Here is a 19716-nt window from a genome sequence, read left to right on the forward strand (position 1 = left end):
TAATCCTTAGAAAGTCCGATAAACTTAGATACCCCAAAGTGTGTCATATAAAAAGAAACACTTCCAAAAGACAAACAATCTCAAACAAAGGTGCATGAAAGACATCATCAAAATATATATACACACTATATACTCACCTCCCTTCAGCGCCACAAGCCGAAATTTGCGGCTATATAGATAGACATTCGTGTGTGTATTTTTTCATTATATATAGAAGCCTCATATACAGTCGAAGATCCATTATAGAATGTGATTTTTTATGCGCATATGCCTCATAAATATTGTGGGAATTACTTGGCCAACGTACGGGGCCAGAGTTGCCACCAACCATTTGGAGAGAGGCCAAAGCAGAAAGAGAACGAGATGGGATCGCGGATACTTATAGATCGCAGGCGATATATGGCTGCTGGGCATAGCTGGTCATTAGTATTAAATCGGTCGAGGAACGTCCAGCACGGCGCGCTATATCCGTTAGATACAAAATAATCTAAAACAGAGATACATCTAGAAAATGGCTGAGCAGAAGAAGGCACCACTGCTGAAGAAGGAGGAGGACTACGTGAAGGCCCTCGAGGGGTGAGTTTCGAAGGATCGGCGGCGCAGGAACTTCAAGGATCTAAGGTGCATTGTTTCCTCGACAGATTCATTAACCCTGAAACCGATCAGGTGGTCCTGCTGCTGGATTACGATGGCACCCTGGCCCCGCTCACCGAGGAGCTGTCCGTCATGCCCAAGGATACCGAGATCAACATCAAGAAACTGGCCGCCAACGAGAAAATATTCATGGTCGTCTTCTCCGGTCGCGAACTGAGCGAGATCAAGAACCACCTGAAGTTCCCCAATGTGACCTACGCCGGCAACCATGGTCTGGAGGTCGAGTATCCTTCCGGCAAGAAGTTCAAGATCGAGATGCCCGAGGAATTGCTCGAGAAGCACAACAAACTGGTTTCTGAGCTCAAGGAAAAGGTAAGTTGAGCTCAATGGAAATTTAAACTAAAGAAGGGATAAAAGCAGAATTCAAAAAGTGTTCTATATTGAAAGTGTCCTAAGATCGTGAAAATTTATTTGTGTTATTTAAAAGATACAATCTGATACAGAACGAAAATTGCAGTAAATATAAATTTTAATTAAGTTCAATAATATAGAAATTAGTGAGAAAAGAGTTGGATCATTTACTAAAACATTTGAACCTTCCACAGGTCGTGTGCTCCGGTGCCTGGGTGGAGGACAAGAAGATCTCCGTGACCTATCACTACAAGGGCGTCACCGACAAGTTGAAGGCCAAGCTGATCGCCGAGGCCAAGGGACTGATCCAGGCCCATGGATTCCAGCTGATCGAGACGCCCTACGCTCTGGAGGGCAAGCCCCGCGTCAACTGGGACAAAGGTTAGTGGGACCCATGCGATGCTCCAAGGGGGCTATTAATACACCCGTCATCGTTAAACAATTTGCCAACTGCTGCCATCCATTTGCAAGCTGTCCCCATGGGCATTCCTTTCAGCGTTTCAGCACTTCGGCACCTGCTCGAACAATTCGATTTTTGACTCGACGCTTCGATGATTTAATTATTGCTAAAATTTCTCTATTTTCTCTATACCCCAATGGGAATCCGACGTGGGCGTCTTTCACAAAAAAATATTTTCTACGAAAAATTTAACACACACACACACACCGCTCGAAAGTTCACTCACAAAAATCAGACAAAATTAAAATGTCTGAGAAAAATATATACACAAGACGGCGGTAGACAAAACATCCCGCAGCCAACTGATGTCAAAAGCGCGCCTAAAACTATATATACTTGTCGTCTTCTATATATTCATATAGTCACTAGCCCGATTTCTTATGATAAATTAACGTATCTGTGTAATTTCTCATAGACATAAGATTTCGCTTTCGTTTCTCGAATTTTTCATCACTTGTTTTTGCCGCTAGTCACAATATTTGCGGAAAGTTTTGTGTTCCAATTGAAAGCACACACTTTTCGGTTTGGCGGGGGTGTTTGTAATTTTAGCTTTTTTAAAGATGAATGAAGCCAAAATCAAGCGAAACCAATTTAATTTGATGACGTTTTCCACTAACGATGCGTGCTTTTAAATACATACTTTTATGTAAGTCGGACAGATATATGTGCACAGATTATTAAAGTTCTAGCTTACTTATAGTATCCATCCCACATATAACTTTGCTTTAATCTTCAAGTTTTTAAGATATAAAAGTAATTCTAAATAGCAATGCCAACTTTTTTGTCCGCCTATCAGAAAAAAAACATATTTTTGGGATCACAGCCGTCATTTAAACATATCCCCAATTATTGATCTTCTTTAATACAAGCAAATAAGCAAAAAAGAATTTTCAAAATTTCCGAAAAAATATTCACAATAAATTTGTACCCCCCTTGAGGAGATTTATGGACGCCACTTGTCACCTCTGTCCTCTAGAAGGCAACCAACCCATTCCGAACCGAAATGTCGCTCAGGCCAATGAGCCGTGGTGACGAGATACATGAAACATATTTAAGCAGATATATTCGTGTATGAAATGCGTGAAAATCAAAAATTAATTATGATGGTGTACGCCTCCAAAGGCAATAAATTTATAGGGGCCAGAACAAAATGGTTGCAAAAAGTAAAAGCCAACAGAAATTTGAAAAAAATATTATTTTCGACGGGCGCATACAAAAGAGAAGAATTGTTGGTGCCGTCTGAAAAATAAGAGAAAACTGCAACATTTCGGGGAGGCGGTGGAAAATCGGTGAATAGACTGCGTCACCAATTAAACAAAAATGTGGCGTTAAACGCTAGAAACGGAAGAGGAGAGCTGAGTAATTAAAATAATTAGATGGGGTAGATTAATATTCAGGTCTAATTTTCTAATGTACTGATTTTTACTGCACACCGAGGTGGCAGCTAAATGATTCGATTTCATCTTTTCAAACATTCACTTACTTGGCCAAACCAAATTACGAAACGAAAAATAGAGAAGATCCGCCCACGTAGACACCTAAAAATAATTCACACAAGATGGGGAAGAATTCGGTTCTGTTTCTTGGGGGCTGCATGCGATTTATATGATCTAAGATGTGTGCCGAGAAGAATTCTAGACATTTGAAAATATTGTTCTCGCTTGTTTATTGAGCGATTTTGGATGAGTTCCAGCAGTGCATAGCTGTTTGTATACATTCCACATGGCTTCCACAAGAAATAAAACATGCTTCGATCACAGATTGCATTTATGCAAATACAAGAATATTTTAAGAATGGTTTGATCTTCAACTAAAGATTTGTATACACTTTAAAATAGCTGAGATAGTATATAAATCCATTCTAATTGTGCTTTGCCTTTGCAGGTGAGGGTGCCAAGATGATCCTGGAGAAGCAGTTCGACGCCGACTGGGCCAAGAACCTGAAGATCGTCTACGTGGGCGACGATACCACCGATGAGGATGCCATCAAGGTGCTGCACGGCATCGGCAAGACCTTCCGTGTGTCCGAGCTGCCCACACTGAAGACCTATGCCAACTACCAGATCAAGACCGTCGAGGAAGTTGGATATCTCCTGAAAGCCGTGCAGGCCTACTACGAGAAGAAGAAGAAGGCCTAAGCCCAAAGCCAGAGGATATTAAGCCTAAGCTAAATTCCACGCACACTCACACTCAACACACATCATAATTACACCTAAAAAAAAAGAATGATTCGCCCATTTGAGTTGAAGTATAATGCAATACAAGTTAACTTGCTGGACAATTGCTCTCGAAACCTTTTTTGTGTCTTTGATTTTGCCAAATAAAATATAAATACAATCTTTTTTAAACTTACAAATTGGGTGCTTTTCTTTAAGTTTCTTTTCTATCTGCATTTTAAAAGCTTTGTTAGATTTAGGCTAGATTAACTACAAATTTAGTTTTTTATAGAGATATGATAATACGGAATCGGTAAGTCAAGTAATCTGATTTCATATTTTTAATTGAATGTTTAATTGATGCTCAATAATGCAGACCTATTACGTAAATTGTAAAGCCCAAATAATCTAGATAACATACCAAATCCAGGTCCGATCTTTTGGGATGTGTAAACATGTCTTATTAAGCTACGCATTATTGTAGAGGTTTGGTTCTTGTTCGCTTAGTTCCTGGTACTCTTGAGACCCTTTATCGCCGTTCCCCCTTAAGGCCACCTCGTCCTCCACCTCCACGGCCACCACGGGTGCCAGGTTTCGTTGTCGTTTGGGCTGCGATTGCTGGCGCCGCAGCGGGAGCTGTGGTCACGGCGCTCTGGGTGGCGGGAGCACCTGGTGCAGCAGCCACCGCTGGCTGAGAAATACCCGTGGCACCACCCTTGGCGGGCAAGCCAGAAGTACCACCACCGGCCGGAAGCCCTGCCGGAGTAGCAGCAGGATTTGCCACTGCCTGCTGCTCCGCCCGTTTCGGCTCACTCATGTTGACGCTCTCGTTAAAGACCATGCAGAACTCGCCGATCTTGAACACCTCGCCGTTCTTTCCAGAATAAAGGGTCAGACAATGCCTCCAGATGGAGGCGTAGCCCTTTGTCAGTCTCACAATATCGCCGGGTGCTATCAGTTTGCCCGGTTCGTCCCAAATCGAGACATTGATGCAGGCCGTAGGATCGCCCACCTTATAAACGTTGTCGTCACTATATTATTGGTTTTTATGCGAATAATGCAACGATGAACCCACCTTGAAGTTCCTCACTTCGCGGTTTTCCTTTGTAACGGTGGCCACGCCAACTTCCAGGACAATAAAGATAACATTGATGTTCTTCAGACCCGGCTTTATGTCCTTAATAGGAATGCATTCCACGTTGTACATTGCAAAATGAGCAAGTGTTTTCAAGAAGTACCAAAAATGATTTGTTTTGTTTTGGCGTTGTGCAGCGTTGCCAGACGTTGAAACGGCTTTAGTGTGACCACTCTTAAGACATCAAAAATGACCATAGTTTACCTCGAACTGTTTATTCCAGCCATTTCATTAATTTTTTTTTAATTTTATATCTTACTATCTAATTATTTTATTATAGTAGTCTATTAAAAATGTTAAATGTTCTTGATCAATCATCGCATGATAAGTAGAATCGATGTTGAATAGATTCTATTTAAAGGGTTAGATAACATTATTTTTACAAGCAACAATTACTTTATCAATATTGTTAGTTCCTAATTAAAACCCTATTACTAATTCCAAATCTAACACACAAGCAACAAATTTAATTGTGGTCACTAAAGTAGGGAACCACCCTAGATAAAAAAGCTTTTTCATTTCCGGCAGATGTGAATCATTGTAAATTTCTACATATATCTTTCTTCTGACTGTGCTAGCTGTCGATTATTTCTGAGACATAGATAAAATCTACAATTAACCAGATAATTTAATTGGAAGCCTCCAGAGCAGTTAAGTTCAAAAAACCGGTGAAAGTAGGCACAAATAAGAAATTCCTGGAAAAGCAAACAAGTTGACATTAATTGTTTCCATCAAGTGATGATTATCTAACATTATAGCCGTTACACGTAGAGAAAAAAGGTATACTTGATTAGTTGAAGAATATGCAACAGGTAAAGGAATTCTCAATCAGGATCAGTAGTTAATCTGCCCATGTCCCTTTGTTCGTATATGATTTTGGTTACTATTAAAACTAGAAAAATAGGATCGAGCATGCAGATCCTTGAGACGTAGACGCAACGCAAGTTTGTCTCAGAAGATTGCATCGCCCAAAATATTTTTATTTTTTTATTTTATTTGTTAAATTCTAGCTGAGTGATCTAATAGTGGACGATCTTGATTTTAGCGCCGATTTCGGAAATGAAGTATGTCATTAAGTTAAAGTACATATCTACTTTACTACTTTACCATATTGACAAAGCTTTACAAATAATGATAACTTATTATACCACATCAAATTTCTTGTGACAATATTAATAAGAAGATCAAATATGCTTATCAATCATATTCGCGGGTCTTTAAAAAGTGCGCCAATTACTTCAGTATCTATCAGTTCTTTATCAAGCTTCAACCTCAGTGGTTGTCCAAAATGCTTAGCTCCACGAGAATTATTTTGTGCGCATTTCTTTTGCTGTATCCTTACGGATCTCTGATAGAAGCCCAGGAGGGCAGGCGCTATGTGTGTCTATTATCAGATCCTCCCAACCAGTGCAGTGAATATTGCGTATCCGCACTGCAGCCGGTCATCGATCACCTCTCGAAGGAGAAACAGGACTGGGGAGCCTGCGAGGGGAAAGTTAATGGAACCGTGGCGAAACTGGATAAAATAGAAGACCAGTTGACGGCGACACAAATCCAAATAGAAGCCCAGCAAGCATTCCTTGTGAACAATATCTCGAAGGCAATCGCCCAGGACGACCTTGGGCAAAAACTAAAGGATATCGAAGGCAATCAGACAGTCCTGGGTAATCAGTTGAAAGATGGACAGAAGAGGACGGAAAGCCAGCTGACAGCCATTCAGAGGACTCTATCCGATATCGAAAGGAAACTCGTGCTGCAGAGATACCAACAGATAGGATCGAGGTATTTTTACATCGAACACAACTTACAGGTGAACTGGAGGACCGCCGAGCAGATGTGCATTGAAATGGGCGGCCACCTCGCAGCATTCCAAAATGCCCAGGAATACAACGCCATAGTGTCCCAACTGAACAAGGCGAACTACTGGCTGGGTGTCAACGACCTGGCCAAGCAGGGCGAGTTTATATCCTTGGCCTCCGGCAAACGAGCCACCTACTTCAAGTGGCGCAAAAATGAACCCAAGTACAATAATCCCACCCAGCACTGCGCCTACGTTTATGGGCACGAAAACATTATGATCGTTCTATCCTGCACCACTGACGTTATGCATTTCATTTGCCAATCAGACAGTGATGTTTAGTTTTGAAGAATCAACATATGTTTGAATAAATATTACAATAAAACCACAAATACTATAATTCACTTTACAGGATTTTATGGACAAATTGATGGGAACATTTAATAACGCATTCAGCAATCATTTTTCTTTGTGAGAGGGTTTAAAGGCAATTGTTTTTAACAAGAAGTTATTGCCACAGACAGGAAATTATTTCGTTTCAAATTGTCATAAGATATTCATCGACACGGCGCCGTAAATAAATTGGCTCAAATGAGTAATAGGCTTAGGAGATTGCTGTTATCGAATTTATTATATTTGTCTTTTTGGTTTTGATTCCCCGCACGTCGTAAATTTAGATTGATCCCTCGTCAAGATTATTTTATTTATAGCACTCAACATTTACAATGCTTCAAGTATTAAGAAATATTTTGTCTTTATAAGCAAGAAATGAATAAAGAAATTATTGATTTTAATTACAAAAACTGGCTTATATCAATTTTAAAAATTCCTTTTAAACAAGGCAATAAACTGTGTATTCCAATTCCAATTAATATTTGCTAGCTAAAATATTTTTAGAATACGATATTTTTTTTTGCCCTAGTTGCACATCTCTAGCCGATAGTAAACCGATAGTAACGGCCGATTCCCATGGCGTTCCGCTTGCACCCACCTCTGGTCACTCTAATCAAAACAATACAGGAAAACAGGCATTTTTGTGTACAAATATTAAAAAAACGTTCTGCGCTACAAAAATGGCCTTGGAGTCCGGCAGCAGCAGCTCGGAGTCGGGCAGCTCCTCCACAAGCGGATCTACCAGTTCGGAAACGGGCAGCAGCTCGGACACGGATTCCAGCAGTGCGACGCCGGAGGAGAAGCCATCCACGAATTCATCCGCCAAATCCCAGACGCAAACACAACAACAAACGAATTCCGGAAATGCACAGAGAAGAAAGCCTGTTCCTGCGGCGGCGGAGGATAAACCCAAGCCGAGCGTAGCGCCATCCAGCAAAAAAGTAAACAATCCTCCCAAAAGTAAACTCTCCAGCGATGACGACGAGGATGAGGACTCGGCGCCGCCGGCCAAAAAGAACTCACGTGCAATGGGCAGTTCCACTGTAACAGCGGCAGCTGCCGCCTCAGCAGCCAGGAGGAAACCACCCGCGTCCGTCAACAAGCCCAGCAATCCAGCTAACAAACCCAGCAATCCTACCCAGCGATCGGCCAACAACAACACTAATCGATCACTGGAGAACGGCGAGGGCAAGCGACCCTCGCTCTCCTCCTCGTCCAACAGCACGGATGACTCTATGAAGATCGTCAAAAACGGCCGCAAGGTTCCCCTCAAAATGGCCAGCACGGTGAGGCCCAAACAAATCCGAGGAAAATTGCCGCCGGCAAAGAAAAACGGCGGGGGACCGGTGATCAGCAGTGACGGCAGTTCGGGCTCCGAGAGTGGCTCCAACTCGGGCGACGAATCAAGCTCAGGAAGCGAGTCTGAGGGAAGTGATTCCAGCAACTCCTACAGCTCGCAGCCAGTAAAAGGAGGAGCTAAAGGTAGGAAGGCTATAAACCATAGAATCTACATAAGAATCTTAGTAACATTTAATTTTAACTCTTATTATTACAGGTAAAAGAAGCGGTCCACCGAAACTGCAAAACTCCGACAGCGAAGAAGAGCGAAAAGACAAGGCCAATCCCATGAGGAAACTGACGAGATCACTCAGCATGCGAAGGACAAAACAGCAGCCCAAACAGGAAACCGATTCTGAATCCGATGGAGACCTAGAAGATGACAAAATTATGATCTCCAAAAGTCCCGCCAAAAAGCCAGCGCCCTCGAATTTGAACGCCAGCAAAAGCAAGGTGAAAAGGGAACCAATCGGAATCAGCAGTGGAGTCCTGAGCTCCATTAAATCCCGACCCGTGTCACCCATTACCCAGACTGAGAAGAAGTGTCCCATCGAGGGTTGCGATTCATCCGGCCACCTGAGTGGCAATTTGGATAAGCACTTTTTGCCGGAGGCCTGTCCTATCTATCACAACATGTCCGCCTCGGAGTGCAAAGAGCGGGCCAATGAGAGGAAGCTGAGGAATGAACAGCGACTAAAGATGCCGGTTAACATTGTGACGGCGCCGGGTAACCAAAACACCAATCTCAAGACGCTCTCGCCGGAGCAGCGCGAGTTTCTGGCCAAGATTCGCGAGTCAAGGGCTAACTTCAAGCCGGCGAATAACAATTTTTTAGACTCGAAGGTGAGGATAATGGGATAGCTTTAAAGTTCATATTAGATTATTGCTAATTATTTGATTACGCTTCAGGTTAAGCTGGAAAAAGACGTAACGGACGAGGACCGGGAACCAAATCTGGCAGGCCTGGTGCCTGACTATGATTTGCAATTGTTCCGGGAAGCGCAAGCTCAAGCCTCCGAAAGGATCGAAGACGAACTCAAGGACCTGCCCGTGGGAAAGGGAATAAAGTAAGTGTTGAGGAATATAACAAACTTATGGAGATCCAATTATAACCCTTCCGTATGACAGATATATCAGCATGGGCAAGTACAAGATGAAGGTCTGGTATCAATCCCCCTATCCGGACGATGCTGCCCGCCTGCCCAAAATGTATATCTGCGAGTTCTGCCTGCGATACCAAAAATCAGAGACGGGCATCAAGCGGCATGCCGAGAAATGCGTCTGGCGGCATCCGCCGGGCGATGAGATATACCGCAAGGGTAAACTACAGGTGTGGCAGGTGGATGGGAAGCGTTATAAGCAATACTGTCAGCATCTGTGCCTGCTGGCAAAATTCTTTCTGGATCACAAAACCCTCTACTACGATGTGGAGCCCTTCCTTTTCTACATCATGACGCTGGCCGATGTGGACGGATGCCATATTGTTGGTTATTTTAGCAAGGTAAGTAAAGTATTTTTTTGTATTGGTAATTGCTAAAAACTAAATATGCTAATATGCTAATCAAACATCAAACAGTTGAAATAGCAAATCCACTTTGATTTACCAGTTCATTAAGTACGAAAGAAAGAAGTTAAGTAAGAAATTAAAGGCTCTAAAAGCGTTTAAGACTATTACTAGTTAAAATATAATTTTAAGTTACATATTGAATAGAATATTTATTAAAGAGCTTAATAGAAGGCTTAACTATAAACATTACTGCTTCCCTTTGTTCCTAAGCAAATGGAAACCAAAGGGGAAATCTGATCCTGCTCTAATGATTTCGATTCCTAATTGCTTAATATTTGAATAGTCGCGCTGCAATCGTGCGCCAGAATTTTCCAGAACCTTTATGGTTATTCCCCAGCATAAAATTGAATAATAACATTTTACAGTTTTATGATTCCTTTATGTCTGGAGACGGAATAGAGATGCGAGGAATGTAGAAGCCGGTATCCCAGACTCCCAGAATGGCAGCCACAGCCCATGTACGGTGCATACATATGTACCGCCAAGCAGACTATATGGTTGTATCCAGATGCAGACAGTCGTCCCTGCCTTGACCATGCCCACCAAAAACAGCAGATGATTTTTCCATTTAATTTTTTTGTCAACGTTTTCGGGTAAATAAGCAACAGACAGAGAGAAACAAGCAGGCGCGAACGAGAGAGTCATTTCCCCTGGCTTTAAAAAGCAGCCACGGTTTCTTGACCTCCCCCAGAATGTACGGAAAATACGGGTCCGGCGATACATTCACGGGCTTTGGCGGGATCCCACCTTCGGTTTGCAGTTTTACTGCAGAATGCAGAAAGTTTTTGGGCGCTGGCAGAGACTGGGTTTGTGTTACAAATTGCGCATGTCGTTGGCTGATGCTGCAGCTGCTCCTCCTGCTCTCCTCCCACTGTCCCTGCTCCCGATGATGCCCCTCTTTGGAGCGCCTTTTGTGAACCCTCGCTGTGCTGGCGCAGCATCCCGAGGCAGTCAGAATTTGGCAGTTTCTACACATACTACAAGTTTACATATATTTACTACGCTCGTGCTGGGACATTCATAATTTCTTTACTACTTTGTACGCCCATGAAAATGTTTAAAGAATGTATTTCAACGGAGATATTGAAACATTTTTAAACTTATCTTATATGAGTGCCTAGCGATAATCATTTGAATCATTTAAAATTTATTTTTTTATATTTTGAAATCACTTCTATGAGTAACTTAGTATAAATTGCTTATAGAATCAAAGCTATATTCCTAAATCATGACATTGCATCTGCAAACTAGGCTGCGTATAAACTTGAGTGGAAACCCAACCCCTTTTCGTTTGGCAGTGATAATTTTCGGCAATCCTTTGTCCCGCAGTTAACCTCCAACTCTCTGACTCCAAAACGGGGTCCAGACAGCAGCCAGACACCGAGGATTGGAGTAGGTAGATGGTTTGGCAGGCAGGGCACGCTGCTCCGATGCTCGGATGCTGGGGACACGATTGAGGTCGTGCACCTCTGGGCCGGGTCCGGGAATTTCTGATTCTGATACTGCGTCTGCGCCTGCTCCACAAACTGCGATTGCCCGGGCTGGGCCAGGAAAATCCGGGGTGAAGGATCTCGGGGTGTTGGCGGGACGGGGGATCAGATTGGGAAACAGGGACTCCTCTGCTATGTGGTTGCGTTCCCAGACATCGGGGCAGACAAAGGAAAAACGAGCAAAAAAGCAGACCTCAGAAAACAAAAAGCAGGCGTACTACAAAGGGAAAATCAAAATGAAAAACCCGCAGTGTACATAAATGAATTTCCGAATTGTTGCCATATTCCAGATTCAGCACACAGGACTTAAAATGTGGCCATTTAATGGAGGTTTAGGTGCTCTTCTTTAATTTAAGAATTTCTTGGATAAGTCACGCTGCATATCATATTGTAGTTTATTATTTAAAAACTATTTTTCTAATGAGAACTAAACTTTCCACTAAAATGATTGATACATGTGGTATTATCTCAATGATTTTCCACTGTGTTGGGATTGTTTTTTTGGCAATGACCGTGAGACAAGGGGGCTGGGCATGGCTATATCCATGTACGAGTCAGTCTGTCTTGCGTATATATCCCGATCCCCAGACTCGTGGTCCTTGTGCTCCTGCCGCAGCTATGTATGTATGTGCGTATGTTTATGTATTTACGCACAGTTCTCTCGCCAATTTGGCCATCTCTTTCCCGCCGCAGCAGCCATCTCTGTCTGACTGTCTCTGGTGCTGGCTGTCTATCGATTCATTTAATTTTGCTGGTCATTGAACTGCCGAAAAAAGCCAAAAGCGACAGATAAATGTTGCCATCATCTCTGCCACTTGCAAGGGCCCCATTTCCCCTCATCTTTTGTCTGGAAAATGTCTGTCTGATCCCCCAACTCTGAAGTTTTTCCCATACCTCTCTACGTGGATTTTTCCCAACCCCAAGCTTCAGTTTCCCCACTCCTTTTACGTCTGCCATTGTTCTTGAACCTTTGTAATTGATTAAATTTTAATAATATGTACGCTAACCTTTGCTTACTCTTAACCGGATTGGTGAAAACCTTAAATTAACGCCTGTAAATGCCTGGTTTGTTTTTATTTCTGATTTGCTAATCATTTCACACACTTTTTTCTATCTTTGCAGCATATTCCTTTCCTGCAGGAGAAGAACTCGTTTTACAATGTGTCCTGTATTTTAACATTGCCGCCATATCAGCGAAAGGGTTACGGCAGATTACTAATCGATTTCAGTAAGTTAGCACTTGAGATTCTATACAGAACTTAAGAATTGTTAAGTGGGGATTTTCTTCCAAGATAATGTCACTTGTTGTTAATTTACAACAATTCTTCAATCAAATGCATCAAACTCATCTTACTATAATGGAATAATTAATTTTTGATTTAATATGAAAGCAATTAACAAAGTATTTCCAATAAGTTTCTCACAAGAAAGCTTAAAATGTAATACTTTTTATCTGAAATATTTAATATTGTTCTGGGTGTTAGTATAGTAATATGAAAGAACAAGGAACGAATATAATTCTTTCTTTCTTGTCAGCCGATTAAAAGTATAATTGACCTCAAACTGCGAATTCTTCTGTGGTCTCTTCTGCGCAATTCTTTAACTGGAAGAACACAGTGACCCTGAAAATCATATGATATCAATTACGTTGGACGGAGTGGTTGGGATTCCACTGAAATTGGGCTTAAATGAGGCTTGTTAGTGAAAAATTATATTGGCCACTAAAATTTGCTGGCCAAATTGAATCTTTGTTCCCCTTCTCCGTCTTCTTTCGCTGAGTCATAAGTGTGTGTGTGTGTGTATGTGGTGTGCAGGTGTGTGTGAAATATAATCATCATTGCATGAGAAAAGCCAAACATGAAGGAGACTATGGCTCAGCTTTCCAATTGCAGTTTTCCCCCACCTTTACCTCCACTTCTTCTTCTTCTCCAGGTGCAGAACATGCAATTTCTGCATCAATTAAACGTATACACACACAGGTGCACTGCATATCGCATAAGTAATTTTTAGCGGCTGCAACGAAAATTGTTTAAAATTAATCCAAGCCCACAGACTAGACAATAAAAGCACACACAACCCAAAAAAAGGTAGCTAAGTAAAAAATTATGAAAAAAAGAATTACCCAGCGCTATCGAAGAGCGGTCGGTGGGGGGAAGGTGGGGGGAAAGACAAAGAGAGTCTTGAGTCATACATTTACATCCACATTCGACGCCGACAGCGTCGCCGGCAGAGGCGGCGGCATTTGTGTCTATGTAAAGTCAATATATGCAATGCCAGGCAGAGAACTGCAGCCCGCCACTGGCACTCTACGTCCACCCGATAAACACTCGGTCTCTAGGCACCCCGTCTTTTTTGACACCCTACTTGCGGCAACAGAAAATATTCGGGTGTTTTACCAACGTTGTGTTTTTGTTACGAGTAAAAAAACCACCCGAGGCCTGCTGCGCAAGAGCCGTATGGGTGAGTGGACGCACAGTCAACGATCGGCCGCAGGTCATTTTTTGTACGTCTAAAATTTGTATGGGTGGAAGCGCGACGGGTATAAGAAATGAAGGGTAAAAGGGAATACCCAAGAAAAATTTCGTGCTCATGTCGGGTGCCACCCGTTTCGAATCATTGCCTTACTAATTTTTCACAAGTCGCTAGCTGAATACTCTAATGACAAATATTCTTACATAAATTCATTTTTGAAATGAATTTTGTGACATTATGTATAGATTCGGCTATTAGCATTATTACTATTACTATTATTTTTACTATAATTTACATTTAAATAATAAAAACGTTAATAATATATATAATATATAATAATATATAATATAATATATATATATATATATATATATATATATATATAATAATTAAATTACATATATATATATATTTATAATATATAATATAATAAAATATAATATAATATATATAATTATAATAAAATATAATAATAAGATGAAGGGCATATTTTACAAAGTATTCGACAAAGTCTAGAGCCACGACGAAAGAATAGTGTGTAAACGTATGGAGTGTAAAACGTATGGAGTTACGCATCTTGTCTGTGACTCGACTATCTACAAGAGTAGATAGACTGATAGAGACTATTACCCGAGTATTTTTCGAAACACCCGAGTATTTTTGGAAACACCCATGTGTTTAACAGTAAACCCACAAGTGCTTTTGTCACTCATCCCTTTTTAGGCATTTGTCTTTTTCTGACTGTTTGTCTTCTTTACCCTCCGTTATGGGTGCCGAGTATGATCGGCACCCGCGACGCAGGTCACCGTATTGATTCGGGTGCGGGCACAACGGGGTGTCTTGTCTACATGTGCAGATGTATACTGTGTGTTTGTAAGTACCCGCGATGTGCGTGGCGGGTAGCACCCGCACACAAAATTGTTGGGTGTGAGTCGAGTGGTAAAAAATGCCACCCTTGCAGTTCTCTGATGCCAGGGGCGTGGAAGATTGGTGTGTCGGCCAGGGGGATTGGGCGGTAATGAACGAACGAAAGAGCGAGCGAAACGACATTGACCTTACACAGACACACGCGAAGGCCCACAGACACAAAGCCAAGTGCCGACCGGCAAAAAGAGTAATGGTCAACCAGAGAGAGAGAGAGGGAGAGCAAGTTATGTGGAGAGAGCGAGTGAGGTGCACGGAAAATAATTGATTGATCTAATCTATCCCAGGAAAATCTGGTATAATTCTACTTTTAAATAGGAGCTTTGTTTTAGAGTACGGATTGATTGTTTTATTGCTTATACTATAGCGCTTATTTTTAGGTTTTTTGTAATAATATAATATTTTATGAGGTTATGTGGTAATCTCGGCTTATTATGAAGTGGTGGAGGTTTCATATTAAAATATCTCTTGATCCATTAACTACATTATCTCAAATCGCTATCTTAAAATAACTCAATCACTTAATAAATTTGTATTTACAATTTCCCTCTTTCATAGCCACAGTCGAGTTCCTAAGACTAAAATATTTATTACATATATTTTTTATATATTACCCTTTTCCCACTTGAAAATTATTTTGTTGTATGTATGAGCCGCGTGGGGCGGCGTGCAAATCATTTTCGTCATCATTAACTGGAATTGGTTATTTTGCACATGGCAGGTGGAAGGAATACTTGCAGACAGACAGGGGTTAACTTAACCCACCGGTCCCCCGAAAATCGAACAGATCTACCCATATGTGTTAGAGCGGTACGGCCATACACCATTTATGTATGTCCAGGTGTACAAAATGCACCACGCAAAATGCAAATGAGGGGGCCAAGTTTACAGGGTCCGAACAAGGGTTGCCACCTACTGCATTAATTAACGAAACTTTCTAAAAACCCACAAACAAAATTTACCCAAGTTGCCAAAAATATACGAAACGTGCCGCTTAAAGTTTGCTTTTATCTTTTGCAAGTCCCGCACAAGCAACATACCCGCAAAAAGCACTTACAGTGCGGATTCTATGAAGTAAACTTTGATAAAAACAATTTATAAAGGTAACAAAAAATATCTTTCTTGAATAATTCATCTTAAATATTTGTTCGGTGGCAATGTTCAGATCTAAAAAGAACCTTATTGTATATTTTTATGTTTTTAGTCGTGTTTTTAGTATAAAAAAAAAACATATTTGGATAACATGAATATGTTCTAGAAATAATTCAATCGTGATAGATATTGTTTGTCTGTTTATAGAAGCTTGACTGTGGATAAAATTTAGCAGACACAACAACACCAGAAGAGCAACAAAAACAACAACTGTTGGCGGCAGACAACAAAGGTCAGGACAGGTCACAATGAAAGGGCGTCGTCCTCTTTGGCGAGCACAAAGAGCGAGTAACGGTTACTCTCTCTTTGTTTCATTCTCTCGCTGCTTATTACTCACTGCTTTTCAAACTCTGGTAGCTGCATAAAAAACAAGAAAAACGCATAGAAATAATAATTAGAGCCTTGCTAATTTGAGTTAAAGTTGAAGTCGCCGTCCCCTTTTGCACATTTGGCGTAAATTTTCATTCTTTAACTCATTACTGTTCGTTCGCAGCGCCTGTGGCTATGCAACAACAATGTTGCTGCGTCAGCGGCGAGTGTGCAAGTGCGAGCAAGAGCGAGAGCTCGACTGTGCGAATCAGAGTGGATCGATAAAGTCGTCTCGACGTTCTCACCCATACTCCCCCTTTCGCTCGCACCAACACCGCTTCCCCGTCTCGCTGCGCCAGGATTTATAACGCTGTGGAGTATGGGGAAGGGGTAAGAAGCGAGACGAAGTGCTGCACAAAGAAATCAAAGTGCCACCCGAAAACGCCCTCTTCTGGCCAAAAGTCGCATCAGAAGCAGGCCGAGGGGGCTTCCTCTCGAACTGCATAAAATACTGCGCACAGTGGGCCGAGATCAAAAGATTACTTACTAAACGATCATGTATGGCAAGAAGTACATATAAGCCGAAATACTTATCCAAACTTTTTTAAGCTAAATTACGTTTTTATACGTAGTATAGTTAAAATTACTTGCATTACGGGTCTATAAACAGAGTTTAAACTGGTTTTGGTACCTTGGTTCCAATGTCGTGCAAAAAGCAAAGCGCTGCGTTTATTTTTGCCTGTGTGAGTTCAACCCTGCGCTCGTCCAGTCAGTCAGCAGGATTCTTCCCCCTGCCCCATGCTTTTTCCATCCTTCCCGCCTTTTCCGTCTGCCTTCCCAGCTGTGTCTGCCATTGAGTGAGTGCTGCTCTCCCATTTTTCTCTCCCGTCGCTTCACAGCTGGCGCCATGGGTGCAGCGAGGGGAATACTTCCAAAAATATTAGGCTCTTGGAAATAAAAATCTAATTCACTGCATTAAGTAAAAAGGACCAAACTAATTTCTTTTTGTAATTTCCCATCTTCCGCAGCAAACTATTGCCTGCTTTTAGGCGTACAGATAACTAACGGCGCTTACTACGCCCATGGTACTGTTCTCCTCTCTCGCTCTGCTCCTATTTGCCGCCTCTTCTTCTGCTAACTGTTTTTTTCCCGAGCCTGCCTCAGTGGATTTTGTGTTGTGTCCTCGCTCTCTCGTCCTCGTCAATTTACTTAGCTTGCACTCATTGTTGCTGTTGCTGCTCCTTCCCACCGCCGCTCCTCTCCGCCATGTGGTTGTTGTTATCTAGAGACGGGAATTGTTGCTGCCAGACGGCTCTAGAATCCAGAGTATAATTTCTTGGGGTGGGTCCTTCGGGGGTGACACTGTCGTTGGGTTGAATGTACGCCAGAACGTTGCTTAAATGTGGATCCCCTGCCCGCGGATCCCCTTGAATACTTTGCGGAATCCTGTCTAGACACAACACGAACACACTTAAGCACCCGCACACAAACACTGGCGAGGCAGAGGGCGGGCCCAAAGTTGGTCACCATAAATAATACGCCGGAACTCGAGGAACTCCGTTTCGCCTCTATCTGTAGCATACTTCTTGGGTCTATTTTTAACCCGCATCCGCATCCTTTCCCACTTATTTGCAGGCTATCTGCTGACCCGCGTGGAGGGAAAAATCGGCTCGCCGGAGAAACCTCTATCCGATCTGGGCCTGATCTCGTACCGCTCGTACTGGAAGGATGTGCTCCTGGACTACCTGTGCAATCGATCGGGAAACACGATCGCCATCAAGGATGTTTCGCAGGTGAGTTTGATTGCTGCATATTTTTAATTTACTTTACATGTATCGCTCGTTTAGGAAACTGCGATTTACTCTTACGACATTGTGAGCACCCTTCAAGCTCTCGGAATGATGAAGTACTGGAAGGGCAAGCACATAGTGCTCAAGAAGCAAGTAAGTCCTTTAGGTGAACTCAAACGAATTTCCAAACTGATCTATGCCTCTTTCCAGGACGTACTGGATGAGTACGAGGAGAGGGTGAAGCGAAGAGGAACCTTCCCCAAGATCGACGACTCCTGCTTAAGATGGCAGCCCTTCATCAATATCCAGCCGAGCTCATCTCCATAACCACGTGGTTGGAAGCATGCCAGGGCATGCTTTGCGGACGCCGACGACGATGACGAATTCTTGGCTCCGAATTCCTGATTTCAACGATTTTATTTTTGGGTGGACCTCTGAAGAACCACATCTCCAGTCCGTGCTAAAATCATCATTCTTTGCATTTTTATCTTAGCGGATATATGCACTAATGTAGAATACGTTTTTTAACCACTTTCGTAATCATGATACAATTGGAGAATGATTTTTAAGGAGCTTGTAACTCAATTTTTTAATATTTGTTGGTAGATCTTAAGGTCAGCCTATTGTAAACATATGTACGTGTGTGTGTCTGTACTTGTTGTTAGCTAAGAATTGTAGTAATTAGAGTCTTAAGATACATAGTGAAATTCTCAAAACGAAAAAAAGCTTAAAAAGATAAGAAAAATATACTCGGTTTACGATCAAAGACTTGCCTTGAGATTTAGATGAATCATGGAGAAACCGAAGGCCCGTGGTGGAAGAGGAAGAGGAAAGGAAGAGAGGTGAGTGAAGGAGTGGACTGTGTGTGCGAGTGTGTGGCAACGCAAAAAGTGCACACACACCAAGAAGCCCAGGCGGCGGCAGGGAGGCGAGCGCATTGACATTGTCGCTTCGCTGGGAGAGACAGGTGAGAGGAGGAGCGAGAGGTGTGCAGACCAGACGGGTTGGTTTTGGGCGCGGGGTTGGCGGGGTGTGCCCAAAAAGCATACACATGCACCGGGAACAGCGCTGCAAAGCGTGGAGCAGAGAGCAGCAGCAAGAGAGTGAGAAGGAGAGCACAGTGGGCAGTTAAGTCCACAGCTGCCAAAAACCTAATTAATTACACAAGACTTTAAAAATATTTTCTATTACAAAAGGTTGCCAATGGTTCTTGTAATTAGGATTCGAAAGTAATGAAATACGTCTTGCTCTTCAATCATCTTATTAAAATAAAATAAGAATTTTAAGAATTATTGGTTAATTATTTAAGCAGATTAAAATGTTTGAGAAAGAAACATAAGATAATGGTAAAGATGTGATACTGACCACAAATTAAAGCAATAACATTATTGCAATCTTTATTTTACTGCAATGCTTTCCAGCTAATCGAACTGTGATGTAATTCCTAGAAATGGAAGACTAAGATCTAGCGAGTGACCAAATCAAGAGTTAGTCAGACCAATGAATATTCCTAGAGGTTTTTGATAACATGTATTTATACGATACTATGAATCTATAATTTAGGGATTTCCAAGAACTCGAAAAACGGAAAAATTGAACATAATGTCAGTTATTCTAATTTTTGTTAACATCGATGTTAATTACGGTAATGATCACTATGAATTATTTTATAAGACCTTCAAAACGTTCTTTTTTTGTCAGCCCACTGTGCATAGCTTTTTGTTGCA

General features: G+C 41.9%; 4 protein-coding genes across 4 annotated transcripts; 3 read left to right on the forward strand and 1 right to left on the reverse strand.

Annotated features, from left to right (window-relative positions):
- Nucleotides 1–392: 392 nt before the first annotated feature.
- On the forward strand, nucleotides 393–3817 carry LOC6731347 (probable trehalose-phosphate phosphatase C). Its single transcript, XM_002078467.4, has 4 exons — nucleotides 393–576; nucleotides 642–966; nucleotides 1200–1386; nucleotides 3350–3817. The coding sequence occupies exons 1-4, from the start codon at nucleotides 512–514 to the stop codon at nucleotides 3601–3603; spliced, it is 831 nt and encodes a 276-aa protein (XP_002078503.1). The 5' UTR covers nucleotides 393–511; the 3' UTR covers nucleotides 3604–3817.
- A 130-nt stretch (nucleotides 3818–3947) lies between these two features.
- On the reverse strand, nucleotides 3948–4935 carry LOC6731348 (SOSS complex subunit B homolog). The gene is made up of 2 exons (XM_002078468.4): nucleotides 4697–4935; nucleotides 3948–4633 (listed from the first exon to the last, which is right to left on the reverse strand). The coding sequence occupies exons 1-2, from the start codon at nucleotides 4826–4828 to the stop codon at nucleotides 4151–4153; spliced, it is 615 nt and encodes a 204-aa protein (XP_002078504.1). The 5' UTR covers nucleotides 4829–4935; the 3' UTR covers nucleotides 3948–4150.
- A 1054-nt stretch (nucleotides 4936–5989) lies between these two features.
- Nucleotides 5990–6958, forward strand: LOC6731349 (accessory gland protein Acp29AB). Its single transcript, XM_002078469.4, has one exon. It carries the CDS (start codon nucleotides 6045–6047, stop codon nucleotides 6894–6896), a length of 852 nt encoding a protein of 283 aa, XP_002078505.1. The 5' UTR covers nucleotides 5990–6044; the 3' UTR covers nucleotides 6897–6958.
- Nucleotides 6959–7514: 556 nt separating this feature from the next.
- LOC6731350 (histone acetyltransferase KAT7) lies at nucleotides 7515–18757 on the forward strand. The gene is made up of 8 exons (XM_016179709.3): nucleotides 7515–8429; nucleotides 8503–9128; nucleotides 9195–9352; nucleotides 9414–9786; nucleotides 12465–12570; nucleotides 17835–17992; nucleotides 18047–18142; nucleotides 18200–18757. Exons 1-8 carry the CDS (start codon nucleotides 7628–7630, stop codon nucleotides 18314–18316), a joined length of 2436 nt encoding a protein of 811 aa, XP_016023938.2. The 5' UTR covers nucleotides 7515–7627; the 3' UTR covers nucleotides 18317–18757.
- The last annotated feature ends 959 nt before the right edge of the window (nucleotides 18758–19716 follow it).

The sequence above is a fragment of the Drosophila simulans genome, chromosome 2L, assembly GCF_016746395.2.
Source record: "Drosophila simulans strain w501 chromosome 2L, Prin_Dsim_3.1, whole genome shotgun sequence".
In the NCBI taxonomy this organism is placed as follows: domain Eukaryota; kingdom Metazoa; phylum Arthropoda; class Insecta; order Diptera; family Drosophilidae; genus Drosophila; species Drosophila simulans.